General features: G+C 40.9%; 1 protein-coding gene across 1 annotated transcript; it reads left to right on the top strand.

Annotated features, from left to right (window-relative positions):
- The first annotated feature begins 319 nt into the window (after positions 1–319).
- Positions 320–22377, top strand: LOC130838284 (zinc finger protein 665-like). The gene is made up of 4 exons (XM_057711140.1): positions 320–380; positions 3844–3934; positions 11332–11458; positions 19821–22377. The coding sequence occupies exons 2-4, from the start codon at positions 3863–3865 to the stop codon at positions 22256–22258; spliced, it is 2637 nt and encodes an 878-aa protein (XP_057567123.1). The 5' UTR covers positions 320–380; positions 3844–3862; the 3' UTR covers positions 22259–22377.
- The last annotated feature ends 1333 nt before the right edge of the window (positions 22378–23710 follow it).

The following is a 23710-nucleotide window of genomic DNA, read 5'->3' as shown; positions in this document are numbered from 1 at the left end:
ATTACTTACTAAGCAAGTTATAGTTTAATGGACCGAACTGGTGACTACCGTTGGTTTCAACAGTAAATTAAAGTAAGCAGGAGGCAAAGCTGCTACACAAAGTTCAACAGACACACGTTTCTAAATCTCTAAGAGATGCTTTCTGTTGGTGGCGGTGGTACAGAGGCCTCGCGTCTTGCCCCGCCCTTTGTTGGGCGGGGTGGTTTCCGCAGGCCTGGGAGATCTCCTCGCCACGCCCCCTCACGTATGCGCCTTGCGCAGTCCCCGCCCCCAGGCTGCTCGCCAAAGCACTCTGCGCCTGCGCACTGGTCTACATACCCGGAAGCGGAGAGCAGAGCGGCGGTTACCACGGAGAGGGAGCTGAAGTCTCTGTCCGCTGCGTGAGTTTCTTCTTTCTAGTGTATCTGTGCTTCGGGTCCCTCCATACCGCCTCAGAGTGTGGTCCTTACTATGGAATTTTAAATATTCGCCCCCGCCCTTCCATCCTAAAGAAATTCAAAGTGGGGGTCGTTTCACTTTGGGGATGAAATCGCTCTGAGTCGGGTCCCTGCCCTTGGGTTTTCGACCTTTGGTCCACGCGGATGCCACCTTTCGCGCCGTTTTCCTGCTTGGAACCTTTTACTACCTCCGCCCTCGCTACGTAAAGTCCTCTTCCGTGAGGTGGATTCGAGCCCCCCGGCCCCAAACCTCGCCCTCTCGGCCCGCGGAGGGCAGCGCCGGCCGCCCGGCTCCCGGAGAGGCCGAGTCCTCTCCCCGGTCCTGGGATCCTGGGGAGCCCGCCCCTCTCCTGAGACCCCTCCCTCCCAGCGCCTCTGTCCTCACGTCTTCCTCAGGCCGGTCCTTCTGCGTGAACACCTAGTGTTCTTCGATCCCCACTTCAACTTAATTGGAGAATGGCCAACAGAGCATCATGGTGCTGGGAGAGAAAGGGGACAATTGAAGGAGAGAACAGAGGAAGAGAGAACAGGAAGGAGGCATAGCCATGTGATGTCCCAGAGAGTGGAGGCAAAGGGAAGGTGACAGGGATAGGAGGGCTGTAAGCGAGGACAGAGAGGGAGCAGAGATGGAGGAAGAAAGAGGCAGAAATATTTGGAGTTTTAGAGCAATCAGAAAGGTTGGGGAGAAAGAACAAGAGGAGGAATAAGTTGCAGAGTCGGGGCAGGATAGGTATGAGGGAAGAAATAGGAGGTGAGAAAGAGCAGTAGAGCAGAGCGGAATGGAAAAGAGAGACGGAAAGAAATAGATGCATATATAAACCGAATGAAATGGAAACACATAGTAATGCAGGTAGAGGGGAAACTGGGTCCAGATGGATGGTGAGTTGTTTGGATGTGGATGATTAAGTTGTGATATATTGATTTGTGGCTTTAGAATCTAATACAAGTGAAACTTGCTTGTTTATACAGATGAGGGTGAGAACTGCAAAGTTCCTGTGTACAGGGCTTGTTCATTTTGTAATTATTTGTAACAGAAGATAACTTACATTTGCAACCCCTGTTCAGCCAGGGGGCAGTGACTTGACTCAAACAGTTGTGGTTCACCCTTTTTTCCTGACGTGGGGTAGAGGACTGTGGACAGGACTCGCACCGCAAGAAATGACTGACTCTGTCACTACATGGTGCCTTTTTTAAAAAAATTATTTATGTATTTATTTAATTGGCTGTGTTGTGCTTTCGTTGCTGCACACGGGCTTTCTCTAGTTGCAGAGAGCTGGGGCTACTCTTCCCTGTGGTGCGCAGGCTTCTCATTAAGGTGGCCTCTCCCGTTGCAGAGCACGGGCTCCAGTAGTTGCGGCATATGGGCTCAATAGTTGTGGCTTACGGGTGCAGGCTCAATAGTTGTGGCGCACGGGCTTTGTTGCTCTGTGGCATGTGGGATCATCCTGGGGCAAGGATCAAACCCGTGTCCCCTGCATTGGTAGGCAGATTCTTATCCACTGCGCCACCTAGGAAGTCCCTACATGGTGCCTTTTTAAAGGAACATTATAAGGTGGTTTGGTTTGGTTTTGTTTTACTGGATTTTTTTCTCACTGTTTTCTTTACATTTAATTCTTTTTGTAGCTTGAAATAAATCTTAGTTCATTCAATTTCTGCCTTCCTATAAATAATCATTAACTTCTGAAATAACCTTTGCTGGTCTTCTATAATTAAGTCATGTCATTTTTTCTAAATACGATATATTCTCAGTTTTTTTATCTTTGACACCAGAATTATTAGGTTAAAAAAATTCACAAATTATTTTCCTTTAAAATTTTCTTGAGATTTACTTGATGTCTGTGTGCTTCTTCCTTTTTATCTTATATATTGGAACAGTTCTTTGGCTAAGTAGTAAATGATTTTAGATTATTTTAATGAGTACTTGGTAAAATGTCAGTGATCTTTTATATTAACGGTCAAAACCTAGTTTAACCAGTTAGTCTAGTAGTCTGTTTTCTTCTTTTTTGTGTGGTCTGGTAAAAGTGAGCTATGAGGTGACAGGAAGATGTTTCTCTCAGGTCCCTTTTGATTGTTCTCTGCAAATGAGGAAGGATGGACTGAATTGACGTGAAACCTTCTTCCAATAGAGCCACTCTATTCATGGTGAAGAAGACGCACACACACCGCATGCACGCACGCACGCCACACAAAATACTGAGAATGGGGAGCTCTTGTGCACTGTTGGTGGCAATGTAAATGGTACAGCTTTGTGGAAACAGTATGGAATTTCCTCAAATATTAAAAATAGAACAGGCACAGGATCTAGCAATCCCACGTCTGATAGTATATCTGAAAAAAAAGCCAAAACAACCAAAACAAATAAAACAATCAGGAAATGAAAGCAGAATATTGAAGGAGATACCCGAACTCACATGAGCATTAGTGCATATGTGTACATTTCACAATAGCCAAGATACAGAAACAACCTAAATGTCTGCTGACAGATGAATGGGTAATGAAGACATTGTCAAATATTACTTAGCCATAAAAATGAAGGCAATTTGCCATTTGTGACAACCTGAATCATTGTCGAGAACTTTATGCTAAGTGAAGTAAGCCAGACAGAGACAGATATTGTATGGTCTCCCTTATATGTGGATTCTAAAAAAAAGTCAAATTCATAGTAACAGGCAGTAGAATGGTGGTTACCAGGGGATGGGAGTGGGGGAAGTAGGGAGATGTTAGTCAACAGGTACAAACTTTCAGTTGTAACGTGAGTAAGTTCTGGAGACCTAGTGGTGTATATGATATACACCATTTTCATTAGTCCGTTATATCTCAGTAAAGCTGGAAAAGACAAAGAAAGTGGGAAGTGTGCTGGGCTTGCTTCCTGTGAGTGGCACTCAACCCAGGGTTCACATTAGATCTCTGAGGCATTTTGCATATACATGTTTCGTACCCTCTGACCAGGGATTTCCCTTCACATAGTCGGTGTGGGATCCAACCTGAATAGTATTTAATGTGCCTGAAGTGATTCTGATCTGTATGCATCACTGAGGATCGTGACTCTGAGTCCTCACATTCCTGAGGGCTGAGATCTGGGCTGAGGTGAGGAGGGGCTCTGCTCTGCATGGGGATGGATCAGGGCTGGTCTGGGACCTCAGGTGGATTGTTGGGTTCAGCTGAGGTGCCCACTGCTGCTGTGTGTGTGAGGGCCTCACCAGGAGCAGAGCGAGATCTGAATAAAGTGGAAAAACTCACCTGTTGGTCTCTGTGTAGGAGTTTATTGTCCTGAGTCCCTCCTGTGACAGTGGGCAGCAGAGGACTGTCTGTTCCACAGGGTGAGGTCTTCCATGTGTGTGTGGTTGTGGCACAGGGAGGGGGTATGTTGATTCTAAGCATTAAACATCCTGTTTTCAACTTTCAGGGTCAACCTCTGAAGACTCATGTTGTCTAAGGAAAAAGCCCGGAAGAGGAGGAAGAAGAAAGAAAAGGAGTCAGGAATAGCTCTTTCTCAGGTAAAGGTGTATTCTCATTGGATTCTCAGTCTGTCCTTCCTGAAATGCCCTTCTTTGGACTCGTTCATCTTGTCTGACTCTGAAGCATCCTGCCGGACACCTGTACATTCACACTCACCTGGGCCTTCCCTTAGGGCCTGTCATCTCCGCTTAGATCCCATCTCCCCCTGACCCAGTGACCTGGAACTCGTGAAGCGTCTCTCCTGGGCGTGGTCCTGGGCAGAGCTTCACACCCGTGGATTGGAGACAGAGTGTCAGTGCTGTCGGGCAGCAGGCATTGTCGAGGAGCCCCATCTGGGTGCACTGTCCGCTCTTTGTAAACCCCATTAAAGAAGCTGCACGTGGAAGTCACGTATTAATATGTACAAATACCTGGTAAAATCTGGAACACAGACCAATAAGGGGAAATCAGTTCTGACCATTTTAGTACACTTGAAGCTAGATGAGTGAATACCTCCTTCAAAATCTTAATGATTGGGAATGGAATGGAAAGTTCAGAGATATCCGTTATAGATGGTGTTTTATTCCATCACTGATTTTATTTTATTTTTTATTTTAATTTTTAAAAAATTTTTTATTTTTTTGCTGTGTGCGGGCTTTCTTTTAGTTGCAGTGAGTGAGGGCTACTCTTCGTTGTGGTGCGTGGGGCTCCTCATTGCCGTGGCTTCTCTTGTTGCAGAGCACAGGCTCTAGGCACGTGGGCTTCAGTAGTTGCAGCACATGGGCTCAGTAGTTGTGGCTCACGCGCTCTAAAACACAGGCTCAGTAGTTGTGGCACGTGGGCTTAGTTGCTCTGTGGCATGTGGGATCTACCTGGAGCAGGGATCAAACCCATGTCCCCTGCATTGGCAGGCGGATTCTTAACCACTGCACCACCTAGGAAGCCCTCCATCACTGAATTTAAATATGAAATCAGAGCGGTTTCTGCCGCCTCTACCACCATCCCTGCAGCCTCAGGACCTGCAGCTGCCGTCCCTGCCGCCACCCCTTCCTCCTTCTCCTGCCCCTCTGCCACCTCTACACGACCCAGGCCCTCTGTCCCTGAAAGGAAGCTGTGTTCGGCCTCCTTCGCTGGCCCGGGGCACAGCCATGGTGGACGTTGGGGTGGCGGGGCGGCGCGGGCCAGGCCTCTGCTGGCGGGGGGACGGGTGCGATGGGGGCCAGCGGCAGCGGCGGCTCCATCAACCCGGCCTCACTGCCTCCCGGCGACCTGCAGCTCATCGCACTCATTGTGGAGCAGCTCAAGGGCCGGGGCCTGTTTGACAGCTTCCGCCGGGACTGCCTGGCCGACATGGACACCACGTCAGCTTACCAAAGCCTGAGGCAGAAAGTGGATAATTTTGTGTCAGCACATCTGGACAAGCAGGAATGGAATCCTATGATGAACAAAAACCAGTTGTGAAATGCTCTGAGGCAGAGTGTGGTTCAGTCAGGGATGTTGGAAGCTGGAGTGGACAGAATTATTTTCCAGGTGGTGGATCCCAAACTAAACTACATCTTCAGGCCACAGATAGAACGAGCGATTCACGAGTTCCTGGCGGCCCAGAAAAAAGAAGCTGTGCCAGCGCCCCCTCCAGAGCCGGAAAGCCAGGACCCTGCCGCTCCATCCCAGGATGCCTCCTAGGAATATGCCTGACACGTTTTGGAAGCTTCACTGAATTAATGGTGAAGAACTGGATTCAGTTACATAAGAGCACAGCTTCAGAATGAAGACAGGCCAAGGTCATCACTGACTTCAGGATTCAACGTTGACTGTGTCCAGGTAAAATAGGGAGCAAGTGGGCCAGTAGGAAAGTTGACCATGTGGGCCCCCACATCATGCTGCCGTCTGGCCAGCCTCTCCAAGGGGATGACACCCAGTAGACACTACAGATATGTTAAGAAACACTACATCAACTTGGGGTTGTCCTGAAACGAACGTTTGTACTGGAACTTAGAGGCTGTGTATGAATTTTAGGGTTTGTGCTTGGGCATAAGCAAAAGCTGCAGTGAAGGAACATAAGCAGTCCCAAAGATGCCCTTTCAAAGAGTGACAGTACAGGTTAGCCAGGAGGAGGTACTTGACACTGCTTATTTGATGCCGTTTCTCAGAGCTTCAAATTAGAGTGTACCAGCCGTCAGCATCAAATAGCTTTAAGATTGTTGTGACCCTCTTGTCCATGACTCTTGTAGCTTCCGTTTCCTTTCCCGTATAAGAGGTGTCAGAACATGGGACCCCTAGAATGCATGAGGAAATGTAGACTTAGGTGTAAGGAAAAACATTTGCAGGCTCTCTGTCCAGGGCTGCTTCCTAGCCTGCAAGGGCTTATGAGTGTTGGGTGTGTTTATTTTATTCTCGTGTTTGTGTTTTTTAGAAGGTGAATAATTAGTAAGTGGCTTAAGTTTTGTAATTAAATGGTTTGATACTCTGAAATAAATAAATAATAAATAAATAAATAATAAATAAATAAATAAATAAATAAACAGGGAATCAACCTAAGTCTCTGACCCTTAGAGATTCTTTAAATCATCTTCATCACCTGCAGTCCTTGGAGGTTGTCTTTTAACACTGCTCACTGTATCCTTTGACACAGAAGATTTTTTAAGTTTGATGCAGGTAATGTTTCAGCTTAATTGTTTTGCTGGTAGACACTCAGTTTCCCTGCAGCATTTGTTGAAGAGACTGTTCTCTCCCCATTGTGTAGTCTTTGCACCCTTGTCAAAAATTATCTGGCATATGTGCAAGGATTTATTTTTGAACGTTCTATTCTGTTCTATTTGTTCTTTTTTTTTTAATTAGTTAATTTATTTTGGCTGCACCAGGTCTTAGTGTGGCACGTGGGATCTTCATTGTGGCATGTGGGATCTTTAGTTGCGGCATGTGGCATGCGGACTTCTTAGTTGTGACATGCATGTGGGATCTAGTTCCCTGACCAGGGATCAAACCTGGGCCCTTTGCATTGGGAGCGTGGAGTCTTACCTGCTGGACCACCAGGGAAGTCCCTGTATTATTTGTTTAAATATCTCTTTATGCCAGTGCCATTGGCAAAAAGCGTGGCATCCATCTTTCTTCTTTTCAAGAGTGTTTTGTCTACTTGGAGTCCCTTAAAATTCTGTATGAATTTTAACATGTTTTTTTCTATTTCTACAAAAATTGCCATTGGGATTTTGATAGAGATTCCATTGAATGCATAGAACACTGTGGGCAGTATGTATACTTTATAACAAAATTAAGTCTTTCAATTCATGAATAAGGGATGTGTTTCTATTTATTTGCATCTTTATTGCTTTCTTTTAGCAGAGTTTAGTGGTTTTCAGTGTACAAGTCTTTCACCCTTTGGCTAAATTTACTCCCAAGTGTTTTGTTCTGTTTTTTTTTTTTTTTTTTTTTAAGCTCTAGTAAAAATGATTATCTTATTTCCTTTCAGATTACTCATTTTGAGTTTATAGAAATGCAGTGATATTTTTGTGTGTTGATTTTGTATCTTGCAACTTTTCTAATATCGTTTTTTATTTATAACATTTTTCTTTTGATATCTTTATGGTTTTGTACATATAGATCTTGTCATCTGCAAAAAAGATAATTTTACGTCCGTATTTTTCTTGCCTAATTGCTCTGACTGGATATATTGCAGTACTCATCTTTGCCTCCTTCCTGAACTTAGAGGAAAAGCTTTCACTTTTTACCATTGATTTTGATGTTAGCTATGTGCTTTTAATACGTGGCTCTTATTATACTGAGGTGATTTGCTGAGTGTATTTATCTTTAAATGTCCTTGAATTTTGTCAAGTGCTTTTTTGGCATGAATTGAAATGATCGTGTGTTATTTCTTTATTCATTCTATAATGTAGTGTATTGATTGCTTTTTTTTAACGTTGAATCATCCTTGCCTTGCAGGTTTTTGATTACTGCATCAATCTCTCTAGTTATGACTTTTCACATCTTTTATGTCTTCATGATTAGATCTTTGTAGGGTGTTTCTTTCTGGGAATTTACCCATATCTTTTAGATTATGTAATTTTTTGGCATAAAATTGTTCATAGCACTCTCTTTTAATACTTTTCAAAATTTTCTACGATTGAGTTACAGTTTTTTCCTCTTTTGTCTCTGATTTTAGTTAATTGAATATTTTCTTTTTTTTTTTAGTGTAGCTGTGTCAATTTGTTCATCTTTTCAAAAAATCAGCTTTTGCTTTGTTGATTTCTGTGTAGTTTTTCTATTTCATTTATCTCGACTTATCTTTCTTATCTCTTTTGTTCTGATTTGAGATCCTTTTTCTTTTTTATTATAAGCATTATGAACACTTTCCTCTTAGTGCTGTTTTCACTTCATCCCAGAAATTTTGGTACATTATTTATATGTATATATCTCTTTTTTAAACTAATTAATTAATTTATTTATTGGCTGTATAGGGTCTTCACTGCTGTGCACGGGCTTCCTCTAGTTGTGGACAGCAGAGACTACTCTTCGTTGCTGTGCGCGGGCTTCTCAGTGCCATGGCTTCTCTTGTTGTGGAGCACGGGCTCTAGGTGCATGGGCTTCAGTAGTTGCGGCACATGGGCTCAATAGTTGTGGCTCGCAGGCTCTAGAGCACAGCCTCAATAGTTGTGACACATGGGCTTAGTTTCTCCGCAGCATGTGGGATCTTCCTGGAGCAGGGATCAAACCCAGGGAAGCCGTAGTACATTATATTTTACATTTCATTTTCCTCCAGATATTTTAAAAATTCCCTTGTCATTTCTTCTTTATCCTACTGGTTGGTTAAGGAGTTTAAATTCCAAATTTTATGGATGTTTCTTTTTCTTCTGTTATCTGTTTCTATTTTCATTTCCATGAGGTAGAGGAGATATTTTTTATTATTTCAGTCTTCTTAAACTTAAGATTTGGTTTGTGGCCTAACAAATTGTTTGTCACGGAGAATATTTCATGTGTGCTTGAGAAGCATGTTTTCTGCTATTATTGGATGGAGTGATTTCTACATGTCTGTTTGTTCCCATTGGTTTATAATGTTGTTCAAGTCCTCTGTTTCCTTATTGATCTTCTGTTTGGTTCCATCCATATCTACAACTGGGGCATTGAAGTCTCATACTGTTACTGTGCTGGTGTCTATTTTCTCTTTCTTCATTTCTGTGAATGTTTGCTTCATATATTTGGGAGCTCTAATGTTAGATGTATAAATATTTATAATTGTTACATCTTCTTGGTGCATTGACCCTTTTATCATTATATAATGTTTTTTGTCTCTTGTGACATTTTTTGTCTGACGTTATTTTGTCTGATATTATGTAGTCACCCTGGCTCTCTCTTTAGGGCAGAATATCTTTTTTTTTTCTCCTGTCACTTTAATCCTATCCATGCCCTTAGATGTGTGATTTTTAACAGTTCTAGCTCTTTGACACTCTCTCTCTGTTTCTCGCTCTCACTCTCTGTTTTTGTCTCCCTTTCATCTTCTACTGGTAGCTGCTCAGACATAGTATACAGTGGTGAATGGCAGGAGCCCTGGCCAGCCCACTTTTCCCCACACTAATTTCAGAGGACATGCATCCAGTGTTTTGTTTTGATCATGAAGTTTGGTGAAATATTTTTGCTTAATAAAGTTTTGCCCCCAATTTCACTTTTGTCATGATTTTTAATTATGCAGTGGTTTTTGGAAGTATCTAATACTGCGATAAATTTTTTTCTTAATCTGTTAAATTTCCGTATAACACTAATAACTTTCCTAATCTCAAATCAATGTTTTATTAGTGGGATAGAAGAATAAATTCTGATGTCTTTTGTTAATAACTACATAGTTAAATTTAAATAAGGATAAAATTGTATTTATATTTTCAAGTATAAGTATTTGAAAGAGATGGGAGATAAAGTAGCCTATATATTTTTTCATGTTTTTACCATTTTTAAAAACTTAACCTGGGTATAGAATAATGTTGACAAACTAAATTAAGTACCGTTGATCCATTTTCACTGTTTAAAAATGATGAAATGACGTGAATGTGCACTAAGATGAAAAATTGCTCAAAAATCTGTCGATACACCTCCTCTCATTTCAGTTAATTATGTGTTTGCACATCAGTGCATGAGCCCATGAGTGTGGAAGTCCATGGCTTTTATAAAAGACATAATTTCATAAGTAAGTTTTATATTTTCTAGCAGTTGAAATTATATCTTGTGTATATTCTATGACTTTAAATTTTCCCTACACTACCATATTAATGATTTAAATAGTAGGAAGTTTAGTAATATCTTGTGTGTGTGTGTGTGTGTGTGTGTATGTAGGTGTGTGTAGTGACCTTTTATGAAGTTTCTATAGGTTAACCTTGAAATTGTCTCCAGTTTTCTCAGGGAACCCTCTGTCAGTGTACGTTCATCCTCTGTTACTTAACTGTTTGATATTTTATGTTCCATTCTAAGTTCTGACCACCTGAGTTTTAGTGCTTGCTGTGCCATTCCCTAGCTGTTTGTTCTGAGGCAAGTTTCTTAGAGTGTCTTGGACACGGTTTTCCCCTCTGAAAAAGAAGAATAGGACTTTCTCTAATGAGCTATTATGTTGATAACAAGTTTATATATGTAAAGCGTTTAGAGTAATGCTTAGCATATAGGAGACATTCGAATAGCTTTAGTCATTGCTCTTGGTATCATCATCATAATTTAAGATTTTGACTTTTCCTTAAAGCCACTGTGGACTTTGTCATCTCTGAAGACACTGCTTGTACTGTAGCTCATCTAGATATTGAATATCACTCCGTGTGTAAAACATAACATATAACACTTCTGCCTAGACATCCCATTCTTGAATTTTATTTGTATGCATTTCATTTATTGTCCAAAAAAAGGAAAAATCCATATTGAATGCAGGATATTATTATATTTTTTTAATAAATTTATTTATTTATTTATTTAATTGGCAGTGTTGCGTCTTCGTTGCTGCACATGGGCTTTCTCTGGTTGCAGCAAATGGGGCCTACTCTTCATTGTGGTGTGCAGGCTCCTCATTGTGGTGGCCTCTCTTGTTGCGGAGCACGGGCTCTAGGCACGTGGGCTTCAGTAGTTGCGGCATATGGGCTCAACAGTTGTGGCTCACAGGCTCTAGCACACAGGCTAAATAGTTGTGGCTCATGGGCTTAGTTGCTCCATGGCATGTGGTATCTGCCTGCGGCAGGGGTTGAACCTGTGTCCCCTGCATTGGCAGGCAGATTCTTAATGACTGTACCACTAGGAAGTCCTGCATGATATTATAATTTCTATGAAAAAGCATAAGAAATTAAAATTTGATACCGTTAATTTGCCCTAAATAGCATGGATCTGTCAGAATACATACTTCAACTGAATCAATCCTTACCCCTCTCTCCTGTTCTCATTTTGTGTGAAAATAAGGACTCTCCTCAGGTGCCCTTGTTGAAATGTGTTTTCATTTCAGGAACCGTTGACATTCAACGATGTGGCCATCGAATTCTCTGAGGAGGAGTGGGAATGCCTGTACCCTGCTCAGAGGGCCTTGTACAGGGATGTGATGGTGGAGACCTACAGGAACCTGATCTCCCTGGGTGAGGATAACTTCCCTCCAGAGCTGGGACCTATCTTTGGGTATTTTTGCACTTCCCCTTCTGTGCCTTTTAGGAGCCCCTGCCTTGCTTGACTGAGCTCAAATCCCTGTTGACTCAGAGATGAAAAGCTTCATGGTATAGTGTCAGGAGTTTAAAGCTGTCCTTTCTTTGGGTGATCTGCGCGCTTTATGATACACCAGGAGTTGTTCCAGAGCTTAAGTATTGATAAAGCCCAATTGGAAACTTAAAATATCCGATTCCCTATTTTATACCCCTGTGCTTTTGAGTGACTATTTCTTGGAAGAGAGCCAAGTTACCTGAAAATTATACTATTCTCTCTGCATTCAGGAGGCAAGCAGTGAATGAATGAGTTTGTGAAATATTTTTCGAGACCCATTTATGTGCTCACTCCTCTGCTGATCAAAGAGCTGGGATTCTGGAAAACCCGCAACATGTTATTTATTTCCTCTTGTAGGCAGGAATTTCTGTTCCTGACCTGAATATTATTTGCATTTTGGAGCAAGAGGAAGAGCCCTGGACTGCGAAGAGTGGCATGAAAATAGCAAAAACCAATGGGTGGGGATGTATCAAAAGTGGGAACACAGGTCAGATCTCACGTGGGCAGAGAGGAAGCCACACCATTAATAGAGTTTGGAAATCTCTCCCTTCATGGAGAGCTCTTTAGGAAAATAGAAGTTTATTACTTATGAATTTTTCTCAGGGGAAATTTTTCTTCTCCCCAACATATCACACTATCCTTCAATGTGTAAACTTCATCCTTTCACCTGCCTATGGTGTTGCAGCTCCAGTAGTATCAAAGGCAAGGTCTTTATCATGATCTACACTCAGCCATCTGGCTCTTTCAAGCTTATTGGTTGCTTGATTTCAGGAGCACGTGGTGAGCTGTTTCAAAGGACTCTTTTTCCCCTTGGTCTCTTCTTCTTTACTTGATTGCATGAGATTTTTAATTTTTAGTCCCTATAGATAAGAGCTGAGGCCTCCATAGTCCGAACCCCTGGACCATCTCAGTTTCATCCTCATTTGCTGTACTTGGAAGAATTAATCAAATGATGGGAAACACTGGCTGCTCTTTGTTTCCATCTGGCACCTCAGAGCCTGCATGGAGCTGTCTCAGGCCCTGTCTGCCTGTTCAGATCCTTCAGCCATTTCTTCTTTTCTTTTTTTTTTTTTGGCCATGCAGTGTGGCTTTCAGGATCCTAGTTCCCTGATAAGGGATTGAATTTGGGCCCATGGCAGCAAAAGCCCAGAATCCTAACCATTGGACAGCCAGGGAATTCCCACTCAGCCATTTCTTCTCTTCTGCTTTTGCCACATACTTTTGGGGTGTGTGTAATGGGGAAATGGGTTGTATCTTCTGTAATTGTTATTTAGGAAAACTATAAACAGAGTGGATGAAGAGATTCTCTTTGATCGCCAATCCCATATGGGGAGCATGTATGAATCTTTGAGCTTGGCGACTGTGGGTAGAGCCCATGGTCCTGTGTCAAGCAAGGTTCTATAATATCTGACCCCAGTATATTGTATTTTCCTGTTCTTTTACCTCTTTGCCTTGTCTGGGAATGTAGTCTCTTCTTGATATCATATTTTCTTTAGTTTGCATGATTTTGCCTCAGAAATTGCTTTTAAGATGCCTGTTATTAGGTATTTGAAATTTCGTCCTTTTTTTTGTTGGTTTGTTGCTGTGATAAGCCATTTTTAAGTGATGGATAATTTCTCTCCACTCTTCTGTGGGGTGGGTTTACTTGTAAACATACGAGGGTGAGTAAAAAATTACCCGCACTCTGGCTGTAGAATTTATAGGTTTTTTTTTTTAAATAAATACATAAATTTATTTATGTATTTATTTTTATTTTTGGCTGTGTTGGGTCTTTGTTGCTGCATGCGGGCTCTTCTCTATTAGTGCCGTGTGGGGGCTACTCTTTGTTGTGGTATGCAGCTTCTCAGTGAGGTGGCTTCTTTTGTTGTGGAGCATAGGCTCTAGACGTGCGGGCTTCAGTAGCTGTGGCATGTGGACTCCATAGTTGTGGCATGTGGGCTTAGCTGCTTCACAGTATGTGGAATCTTCCCAGACCAGGGATTGAACCCATGTCCCCCGCACTGACAGGCAGATTCTTAACCACTGCACCACCAGGGAAGTCTGGAAACAGCATTCTTTTTTTTTTTTAAAGAACTTTTATTCAGATACAATTCACATACAATAAACTGCATATAATTAAAGCGTACAATTTGATATTTTTTTCTTATTAGTAATGTATATATGGCAATCCCAATCTCCTAATTCATTCCACCCCAACCATCCCCACTTTCCCTACTTGGTGTTCATATGTTTGTTCTCTACATCTGTGTCTCTATTTCCGCCTTGCAAGCTGGTTGATTTGTACCATTTTTCTATATTCCACATATATGTGTTAATATACGATATTTGTTTTTCTCTTTCTGAGTTACTTCACTCTGTGTGACAGTCTCTAGGTCCATCCATGTCTCTACAAATGTCCCAGTTTCATTCCTTTTTACAGCTGAGTAATATTCCATTGTATATATGTACTGCATCTTCTTTATCCATTCATCTGTTGATAAATATTTAGGTTGCTTCCATGGCAGGCAGATTCCTAACCACTGGGCCACCAGGGGAGTCCGGAAACAGCATTCTTGGTGGAGATATTTTTACTAATTTGTTGCAGAATTATTCTGCTACATACAGAAGCACAACTTGAAGCTGCTCACTAGAGTGGTCACCACGTTCCAGGTTACTGACATAGAAAACATCACCAGAGCTTGAGTAGGGACTTCCCTGATGGTCCCCTAGGTAAGACTCCCCACTTCCAATGAAAGAGGCGTGGGTTCAGTCCTTGGTCAGGGAACTAAGATCCCACATGCTGCAGAGCAAAAAAAAAAAAAAAAAATTCAAAAAAACAAAAAATCCAAAAAACTTGACTGGTAAGTGCTTCCATTTTTTTTTTCCTGATTTTGAGAAGTGTGAGAAAAGCATGTCTCAAGAGCAACTGTGACAGTGTTATTCACATATACTAGCCATCATCCCCTTGGAGCCTCAATAAATGGTATAGGAATTTCTCCTTTGGTTCACACCCTCCTGTCTCTAGGGCTGTTGACTAAACTGTTCATGCCACAGTTTTCATACCTTGTATGTGTCATTGTTTATCTCAGTGGTCCCCAAGCTTTTTGGCACCAGGGACCGGTTTTGTGGAAGACAGATTTTCCACGGGGACGCAATTGGGGTGGATTGCTCAGGCGGTAATGCAGGCGATGGGGAGTGATGGGGAGTGGCAGATGAAGGAGGTTCGCTCACTGGCCCTCTGCTAACCTCATGCTGTGCAGCCTGGTTCCTAACATACCAGTCCGAGACCCGGGGGTTAGGGACCCCTGGTTTATCTGACTTCAACAGATACTATTTTGAAGCATCTTAATGAGGGAGCTTATGAAGTTGAATGATGCCTTCAGTGAAGTGCTGTACCCTTATTTGATTAAGCCATTGCTGCTCTCATCGTGTGCGTTTCTGTGCATTAGAAATGAACTTGACTTTTATTTAATTGTCAGGTTCATAGTTTTGATGATACTCTTAGGCTCTGATTTTTTTTTTTGCAATGTGTGAGTGGATTGAATTGGGGAATGGTCCATCATTGTGAAATTGATGACCAGACTCTTTTACAGTTCTTCATATCTTTTCAATATTAACCCGTTATCACATACATGATTTGCAAATATTTTCTCCCCATTCTACAGATTATCTTCTTGCTCTACTGACTGTGCTTTGACGCACAATAGTTTATAATTTTGATGTAGTCCAATTTATCTGTTTTTACTTCTGTTTCCTGTGCTTTAACAGTCATCTATACTTGCTATATCCAATATCATTAAGTTTTTTTCCTGTATTTTCTTCTAGGAGTTTTATGCTTTTAGGTTGTATGTTTAGATCTTTGTTCTTTTTATTTTTTTTATTTTTATTTATGGGGCTTTCCTGGTGGTGCAGTGGTTAAGAATCTGCCTGCCAATTCAGGGGATACGGATTCGATCCCTGTTGGGGGAAGATCCCACATGCCTTGGAACAGCTAAGCCCGTGCGCCACAACTACTGAGCCTGTGCTCTAGAGCCTGAGAGCTACAACTGCCAAGCCAGAGTGCTGCAGTTATTGAAGCCTATGTGCCTAGAGCCCATGCTCCACAAGACAAGCCATTGCAATGAGAAGCTCGCGCACCGCAATGAGTAACCCCTGCTCCGCTCGCCGCAGCTAGAGAAAGCCTATGTGTAGCAATGAAGGCCCAATGCAGCCAAAAAATAACAAAGAGATAAATAAAGTTCTGCCACAAAAAGTGTAAAAAAAAGAGGAGTCTTAAAAAATTATTTATTTATTTATTTGGCTGCATTGGGTCTCAGTTGTGGCATGCAGGATCTTTCGTCGTGGCACATGGGCTTCTCTCTAGTTGTGATGCATGGGCTTAGTTGCCCCAGTTAGTTCCCCAACCAGGGATCGAACCCGCGTCCCCTGCATTGGAAGGCAAATGCTTAACCACTGGACCACCAAGGAAGTCCCTTTATCTTTGTTCTATTTTGAGTCAGTTTTTTCTATCATGTTGTGTAACAGTCCAGCTATATTCTTTTGCATGTGATTATCTGATTTTCTCACCATCTTTTTTTCAAGAGGCTGCTTTTCCCTCATTGAGTAATCTTGACACCCTTGTGGAACATCATTTGACTGTATATGCAAGAGTTTATTTCTGACGTCTTTTCCACGGGTCTTTCTGTATTTATACCGGTACCACACTCTTACTATTAGTTTTGCTTTTAATAAGTTTCGAAATAAGGAAGTATCAGACCTTTAACTTTGTTTTTTCAAGGTTATTTTTCCTATTCAGGGTCTCTTGAGATTCAATATGTGTGCTAGGATGTAAGTGTTTATTTTTTCCAAAAACGATATTGTGTTTTTGCTAGGTATTGCTTTGAATCTCTTTGTTAGTATTGACATAATGACAGTATTTTCTTTCAGTCCATGAACTAAGGATATCTGCATTTACTTGTGTATTTTCTAATAATTTTCAGCAACGAGTTTAGTTACAGTGCACAAATCTTTACATGTCTAAGGTTTTGCCTAAGTATTTTATTCTTTTTGATACTATTTGAAATGGAAATGTTTTCTCAATTTTGTTTCTGATTGTTCATCATTAACATATAGAAAGACAATTTTTGCTTGTTGATTTTATATCTTCTCATTTTTCTGAATTCATTAATTACTTATATCAGAGTTTATTTGTGGAATCTTGTGTTTTTTCTACATATTAGATTATGTCATCTCTAAACAGATATAATTTTGCTTCTCCTTTCTCTAATCGGATACCTTTTTTTTTTTCTTTCCCATATGTCTGGCTGGGACTCCAGCTCTATGTTTAATAGAAATAGTAAGAGCAGATAACTTGTCTTGTTCCTGATTTGAGAGAGAAAGCTTTCAGTCTTTCACCATTATGTATGATGTTATCTGTGGGCTTTTTATATTTGTCTTTTATTGTGTTGCTGCAGTTTGTTTCTATTCCTACTATATTGAATGTTTCTATTATGAAAGGCTGTCAACTAGTCAAATGCTTTTCTGCATCAATTGAGATGATCATGTAGTGTATTTTCTTTTATATAATGTGCAGTTTTGCATTGAAAGACTTCATTTGTTGGACCATCCTTGAATTCCAAGATATCCTCTTTGGTTATACTGTAAAATCCTTTTAAAGTCCTGTTAAATTTCATTTACTCTTATTTGATTGATGAGTTTTGCATTAATATTCATCAAAGATAGTAGTTTTGGGTTTTCTCGTAGAGTCTTTGTCTGACTTTGATTGTAGAGTAATTCTAGCCTCATAATGAGTTTGGAAGTGTTCACTGTTCTTCAGATATTGGGGGAAGAGTTTGAAGAAGCTTGATCTTAATTCTTTTAAGATATTGGCTAGAAATTGAGTAGTGATGCTATGTAGCTTTCCTTTGATTTTTTTTTTTTTTTTCTGGCTACACCACATGGTGCCAGGGTTCAAATCTGGCCAGGGTTCAAACCTAACCTTGCAGTGGAAGTGTGGAGTCTTAGCCACTGGAGCACCAGGGGAGTCCTTGTTTGATTTTTTTTTTAAAGACTTTTTTTTAACTCATTACATTTTATTTGTTTTTTTAAATTGCTTTTTTTTTAATTTATTGGCTGTGTTGGGTCTTCATTGCTGCACACGGGCTTTATCTAGTTGCGGAGAGCAGGGTCTGCTCTTCTTTTGGTGCACAGGCTTCTCATTGCGGCAGCTTCTCTTGTTGTGGAGCATGGGCTCTATGCGTGTGGGCTTCAGTAGTTGTGGCATGCAGGCTCAGTAGTTGTGGTACACAGGCTGAGTTGCTCTGTGGCATGTGGGATCTTCCAGGGCCAGGGATCAAACCTGTGTCCCCTACATTGGCAGGAGGATTCTTAACCACTGCGCCACCAGGGAAGTACCCCTCCTTTGATTTTGATCAGTGATTTTTGATCAGTGACTCAGTCTCCTTACCAAGTATAGGTCTGTTAAGATTTTTTATTTCTTCATGACTCATTTTTTATTTCTTCAATTGATAGGTTGCGTGTCTCTGGGAATTCATTTTAGATTTTGCAATAGTTAGGCATACAATTGTTCTTAGTATTCTTTTCTAATTTTTTAAAAATTTTCTGTAGAATCAATTGTAATCCCCCCATTTTCTTTTTTAATTAATTAAGTAATTGACTGTGTTGGGTCTTTGTTGCTGCGTGTGGGCTTTCTCTAGTTGTGGTGAGTGGGGGCTACTCTTTGTTGTGGTGCATGGGCTTCTCATTGCGGTGGCTTCTCTTATTGCAGAGCACAGGCTCTAGGTACCCGGGCTTCAGTAGTTGTGGCACACGGGCTCAGTAGTTGTGGTGTGTGGGACCTAGAGCACAGACTCAGTAGTTGTGGCGCACAGGCTGAGTTGTTCCAAGAGCAAACCCATGTCCCCTGCATTTGCAGGTGGATTCTTAACCACTGCACCACCAGGGATGTCCCCCCCGCCCCCCACTTTCATTTTTTATTTTAGTTATTTGGCCTTCTCTCTTTGTTAGTTAATCTACTTAAGGGCTTGTTAATTATGTCTGTCTGATCAAAGAATCAACTTTTTTTAAAAAATAATTTTATTTATTTGGTTGCATTGGGTCTTCTTTTCTTCACGTGGTCTTTCTCTAGTTGTGGCGAACAGGAGCTACTCTTTGTTGTGGTTTGCAGATTTCTCATTGCGGTGGCTTCTCTTGTTGCAGAGCACAGGCTCTAGACGTGTGGGCTTTAGTAGTTGCCGTGCGTTGGCTCAGTAGTTGTGGTACACGGGCTTAGTTGCCCCATGGCACATGGGATACTCCCAGACCAGGTTTCAAACCCATGTCCTCTGCATTGGCAGGAAGATTCTTAACCACCGCGCCACCAGGGAAGTCCCCTAATTACTAAGTTTTCATTGCACATTCTTATTACATACACTTTGGCACCAATAATTTAAGGTAACTACCTAGATAGGGAATAGCTCAATACTATCTGTTTTTCAATACTAAACTGCCATTTGTATTATTCATTATTCATCAGGTAAGCATGTTTTGGATTATTTACCATTATAATGTATAGTTGGTTCTTTAGCATTTACTTATGTACAAAAATGCAGACATTTTGTACAATATAATACTTTTTTCTCCTCAGTTATAAGACAGCAGTGGAATTCCCTGGCAGTGCAGTGGTTAAGACTGGGCACTTTTATTAACGTGGACCCAGGTCTGATACCTGGTCAGGGAACTAAGATCATACAAGCCACGCGGCCCGGCAAAGAAAAGAAAAGAAAAATTAAAAAAGACAGCAGTATACTTACTGCCAATTGGTGTGTGCTTTGGGGTCATGGTGGAAAAATGCCCTTTCTTTGAGAGCTAATACAAGTTTGTACAACGTTAGAGTTTTTGTCATAGGGTGTTTGAACCTTGGCTGCCCTGAAATTGGTTTTTTTTTTTTTAACTTTAAAATTGTTCTTAGTTATGTGTCTTTATTATTTTGTTATTAATGTATAGTTGATCTACAGTATTATATGCTTCAAGTGTGCAACATAGTGATTCACAGTTTTTAACGTTTATACTCCACCTAAGATTATTTTGAATCACATGTGATCACTTTCTTTTGTAAGGGATCCTATTCCTTTGGTGTTCCTTAAATTTTGAACATCATGTTTTGGAAATTTCATTACTCTGAGCAGGATTAGTATAATTTTTGGTTTAATATCATGTTATCAACAAGAAATGGCCTTGTTCTGAACTATAATTAATAGGATGCCTGTGGTTCTTTATATCTTATAGATATCTCTCATATACATGTGATGAAGAAATTACAACGTAAAATGCACAGTGATGTGGGAGAAGTGTTCCACACAGTGATGTTGGAAACACATGAAAGGCTTGAAATAAAAGATTTTTACTTCAAGGAAATCCGGGAAAACACGCCTGACTTTGAGTGTCAGAGGAGAGGTGATGAAAGAAATGACAAAGGAATACCTGTACCCTGTAAAGAAAATCTCACTTATGAAAGAAATCAACCTGGGAAAAGGGATGCAGGAAACAAGCTTGTTGAAAATAGGCTTGGATCAAGTTTTCAAGATAAACTGCTGACATATCAGACTGAAGGGAAAACTTATGAATGTTATCAAGCTGTGCAGTCTATCAACAGTAGAGGCTCATTTCCACCACTTGAAAGAATTCCTTCTAGTGTCCAGGCCAACATTTCTAATACATGTGGGAATGATCTTACCCATCCTTCAGTAGTGTCACAGGACCAGAAAGCGTACAAGGGAAAACCTTACAAATGTGATGAGTTTGGCGAAACGTTTCATCAGGGCTCCTTCCTCACTAGAAATCAGATAATCCGTTCAGGAGAGAAATCATACAAATGTGGTGTATGTGGCAAAGTCTTCAGTCGAAGTTCATATCTTGCAAGTCATCGGAGAGTTCATACTGGAGAGAAACCTTACAAATGTAATGAGTGTGGCAAGCTCTTTAATCAAAAAGGAAACCTTCTAAGTCATCAGCGAATTCATAGTGGAGAGAAACCTTATAAATGTAATGAGTGTGGCAAAAGCTTTACTCTTCGCCCAAACCTCCTTAGGCATCAGAAGATTCATACAAGAAAGAAATTACATAAATGTGATGTATGTGGCGAAGTCTTTAGTCAAAATTCACGCTTTGCAAGTCATCAGAGACTTCATACTGGAGAGAAACCTTACAAATGCAATGAGTGTGGCAAGGCCTTTAGTCAGAATTCACATCTTACAAGACATCAGCGAATTCATAGTGGAGAGAAACCTTACAAATGTAATGACTGTGGCAAAACCTTTAATTTTCGTGCAAACCTCCTTAGACATCAGAAAATTCATATAAGGAAGAAATTATATAAATGCGATGTATGTGGCAGAGTCTTTATTCGACATTCATGCTTTTTAAGTCATCAGAGACTTCATACTGGAGAGAAACCTTACAAATGCAGTGAGTGTGGCAAGGTCTTTAGTCAGAATTCACATCTTACACGACATCAGACAATTCATAGTGGAGAGAAACCTTACAAATGTAGTGAATGTGGTAAAGCTTTTAGCCAAAATTCAAGCCTGGCTGACCATCAGAAAAGTCATTTTAGAGAGAAACCATACAAGTGTGATGAATGTGGCAAGGCCTTTAAGCAATGGTATTACATCAAGATTCACCAAAGAATTCACACTGGCGAGAAACCATACAAATGTGATGTGTGTGGCAAAGCCTTTATTGCTCTCTCAAGCCTAACTAACCATCATGTAATCCACACCGGAGAGAGACCTTACCAATGTAAGGAGTGTGGGAAGGCATTTAGGCAACAGTCTGAAATCAGGATTCATCAAAGAATTCATGATGCAGAGAACCCTTTTAGGTGTAATGATTGTGGCAAAGCCTTTACTCAGCGTTCAGCTTTCACTACACATCAAATCATCCATAAAAGAGAGAAACCATATAAGTGCGAGGTATGTGGAAAGGTCTTCAATCAAAAATCACACTTTAAAATCCACCAGAGAATTCATTCTGGGGAGAAACCATACAAGTGTCATGAGTGTGGCAAAGCCTTTATCGTGCGTTCAAGCCTCACTTCCCATCTGATACTCCATACAGGAGAGACACCACACAAATGTGACGTTTGTGGCAAGGGCTTCAGTCAGAATTCACACCTCGTGAATCACCGTAGAATTCATACTGGAGAGAAACCTTACAAATGTAGCGTGTGTAACAAAACATTTAGCGTGCGATCAGGCTTAACTTCCCATCAAGTAATACATACAGGAGAGAAACCACATAAATGTGATGTATGTGGCAAGGGCTTCAGACAAACTTATCACCTAGCGAATCATAAGAGAATTCATACAGGAGAAAAACCTTTCAAATGTAATGAATGTGGCAAAACATTTAGCGTGAGATCAACCTTAACGTCCCATCAGATAATTCATACAGGAGTGAAACCACATAAATGTGATGTATGTGGCAAGGGCTTCAGACAAAGTTCACAACTCGTGACTCACCGTAGAATTCATACTGGAGAGAGACCTTACAAATGTCACAGGTGTAACAGAGCATTTAGTATGCGATCCACTTTAACTTCCCATCAGGTAATCCACACAGGAGAGAAACCATTTAAATGTGAAATATGTGCAAAATTCTTCAGTTATAGGTCTCACCTTGTGTATCATCGGAGAATTCACGCTGGAGAGAAACCTTACAAATGATTTCATTGTGGCAAAGCCTTCATTTTGGATTCAAGCCTATCTTACCATCAGGGAATTCACACTGTGAGAGATATTGCACAGTTAATGACTGTGGCAAAGCTTTTAGAAGGTGTTCACTGCTTTGGCTTTATGAGAAAATTCATACTCCGTAGAAGCTGTATACATGTATTCTGTGCGTCAAGGCTTTTAGAGAGTGGTTTGACCTTAGTATTCAATAAAGAATTCATTCTGGAGAGAAACTTTACAAATGATATGCGTGTGTAAAACCTTTACTCAGGGGCCACTTCTCACCAATCATCACGTAGTCTGTACTGGACAAAGCCTTACACATTTACTGAACGTGGCAAGGCTTTTTAGCTATTGCCTAAACTCAGGGTTCACCGAATACTTTGTACTTACAAATGCAAGGACTGTGGCAAAATTTTAAATTATTGCTTACTTTCAGGATACGTAAGAATGTATATCTTGGAGACAAACCACACAAATCCAGGCCTCACAGTGCACCAGATTTCCAAATATACATCTTTCAGAGAAACCAAACAAGAGTAATGTGCAGACTAAGGCTTTACCCAAGAATCAGAACTTTGAAACATAAGAGCAGTTATATTGGAGAGCAAACTTACAAATGTATTAAATGTTGTAAAAAAAATTTTTTTTATCAAGTATCCGCACCTTGGGCATAATCATGCAGGACAGAAACTATACAGATATATTAGATATGGAAGCACCTTTAAGAAACAGTGTGTTCTTAAGATTCACCAAAGAATTCATGTTAGGGAGAATCCTTACAAATGTAATGAATACATAAGTTTTTTGGCCAATTCTTACAACACACCATACATCCAATAATGCATACTAGGAATAACTAAATCTTTAGTTCTCTGAGACTAACCTGAGATGTTACATAGTGCAGAGTAATCCGAAGTCACAGAATGTTAAGACTTACGACATGTTGTGTATATCCCTGCAGCAAGGATGTTTGGAAATGGCCCATTCTCTTCTCTCTTTCTCTCTTTTTTAAAAATAAATTTGTGTTGAACATCTTATTTATTTATTTATTTTTGGCTGCATTGGGTCTTTGTTGCTATGTGTGGGTTTTCTCTACTTCTCTTGTGGCGGAGCACGGGCTCTAGGCTGGTGGGCTTCAGTAGTTGTGGCACATGGGCTCAATAGTTGTGGCTCACAAGCTCTAGAGCACAGGCTCATTAGTTGTGGTGCACGGGCTTAGTTGCTCTGTGGCACGTGGGATCTTCCCAGACCAGGGATCGAATCCATGTCCCGTGTTGGCAGGTGGACTCTTTGTTTGTTTTTTAGAATAAATAATTTACTTATTGGCTGCTTTGGGTCTTTGTTGCTGCTTGCAGCCTTTCTCTAGTTGCAGTGAGTGGGCACTACTCATTGCAGTGTGCGGACTTTTCATTGTGGTGGCTTCTCTTGTTGCAGAGCATGGGC

The sequence above is a fragment of the Hippopotamus amphibius genome, chromosome 16, assembly GCF_030028045.1.
Source record: "Hippopotamus amphibius kiboko isolate mHipAmp2 chromosome 16, mHipAmp2.hap2, whole genome shotgun sequence".
Lineage (NCBI taxonomy): Eukaryota > Metazoa > Chordata > Mammalia > Artiodactyla > Hippopotamidae > Hippopotamus > Hippopotamus amphibius.
The sequence above is the reverse complement of the archived record's forward strand: the minus strand, read 5'-3'. Positions and strand labels throughout refer to the sequence as shown.

Coding starts and splice junctions, on each gene's coding strand:
- LOC130838284 (XM_057711140.1), top strand. CDS start 3,863: ATGTTGTCTAAGGAAAAAGCCCGGAAGAGGAGGAAGAAGAAAGAAAAG. Junction 3,935..11,331: donor CAGGAATAGCTCTTTCTCAG/GTAAAGGTGTAT, acceptor TTTTCATTTCAG/GAACCGTTGACATTCAACGA. Junction 11,459..19,820: donor CAGGAACCTGATCTCCCTGG/GTGAGGATAACT, acceptor TATATCTTATAG/ATATCTCTCATATACATGTG.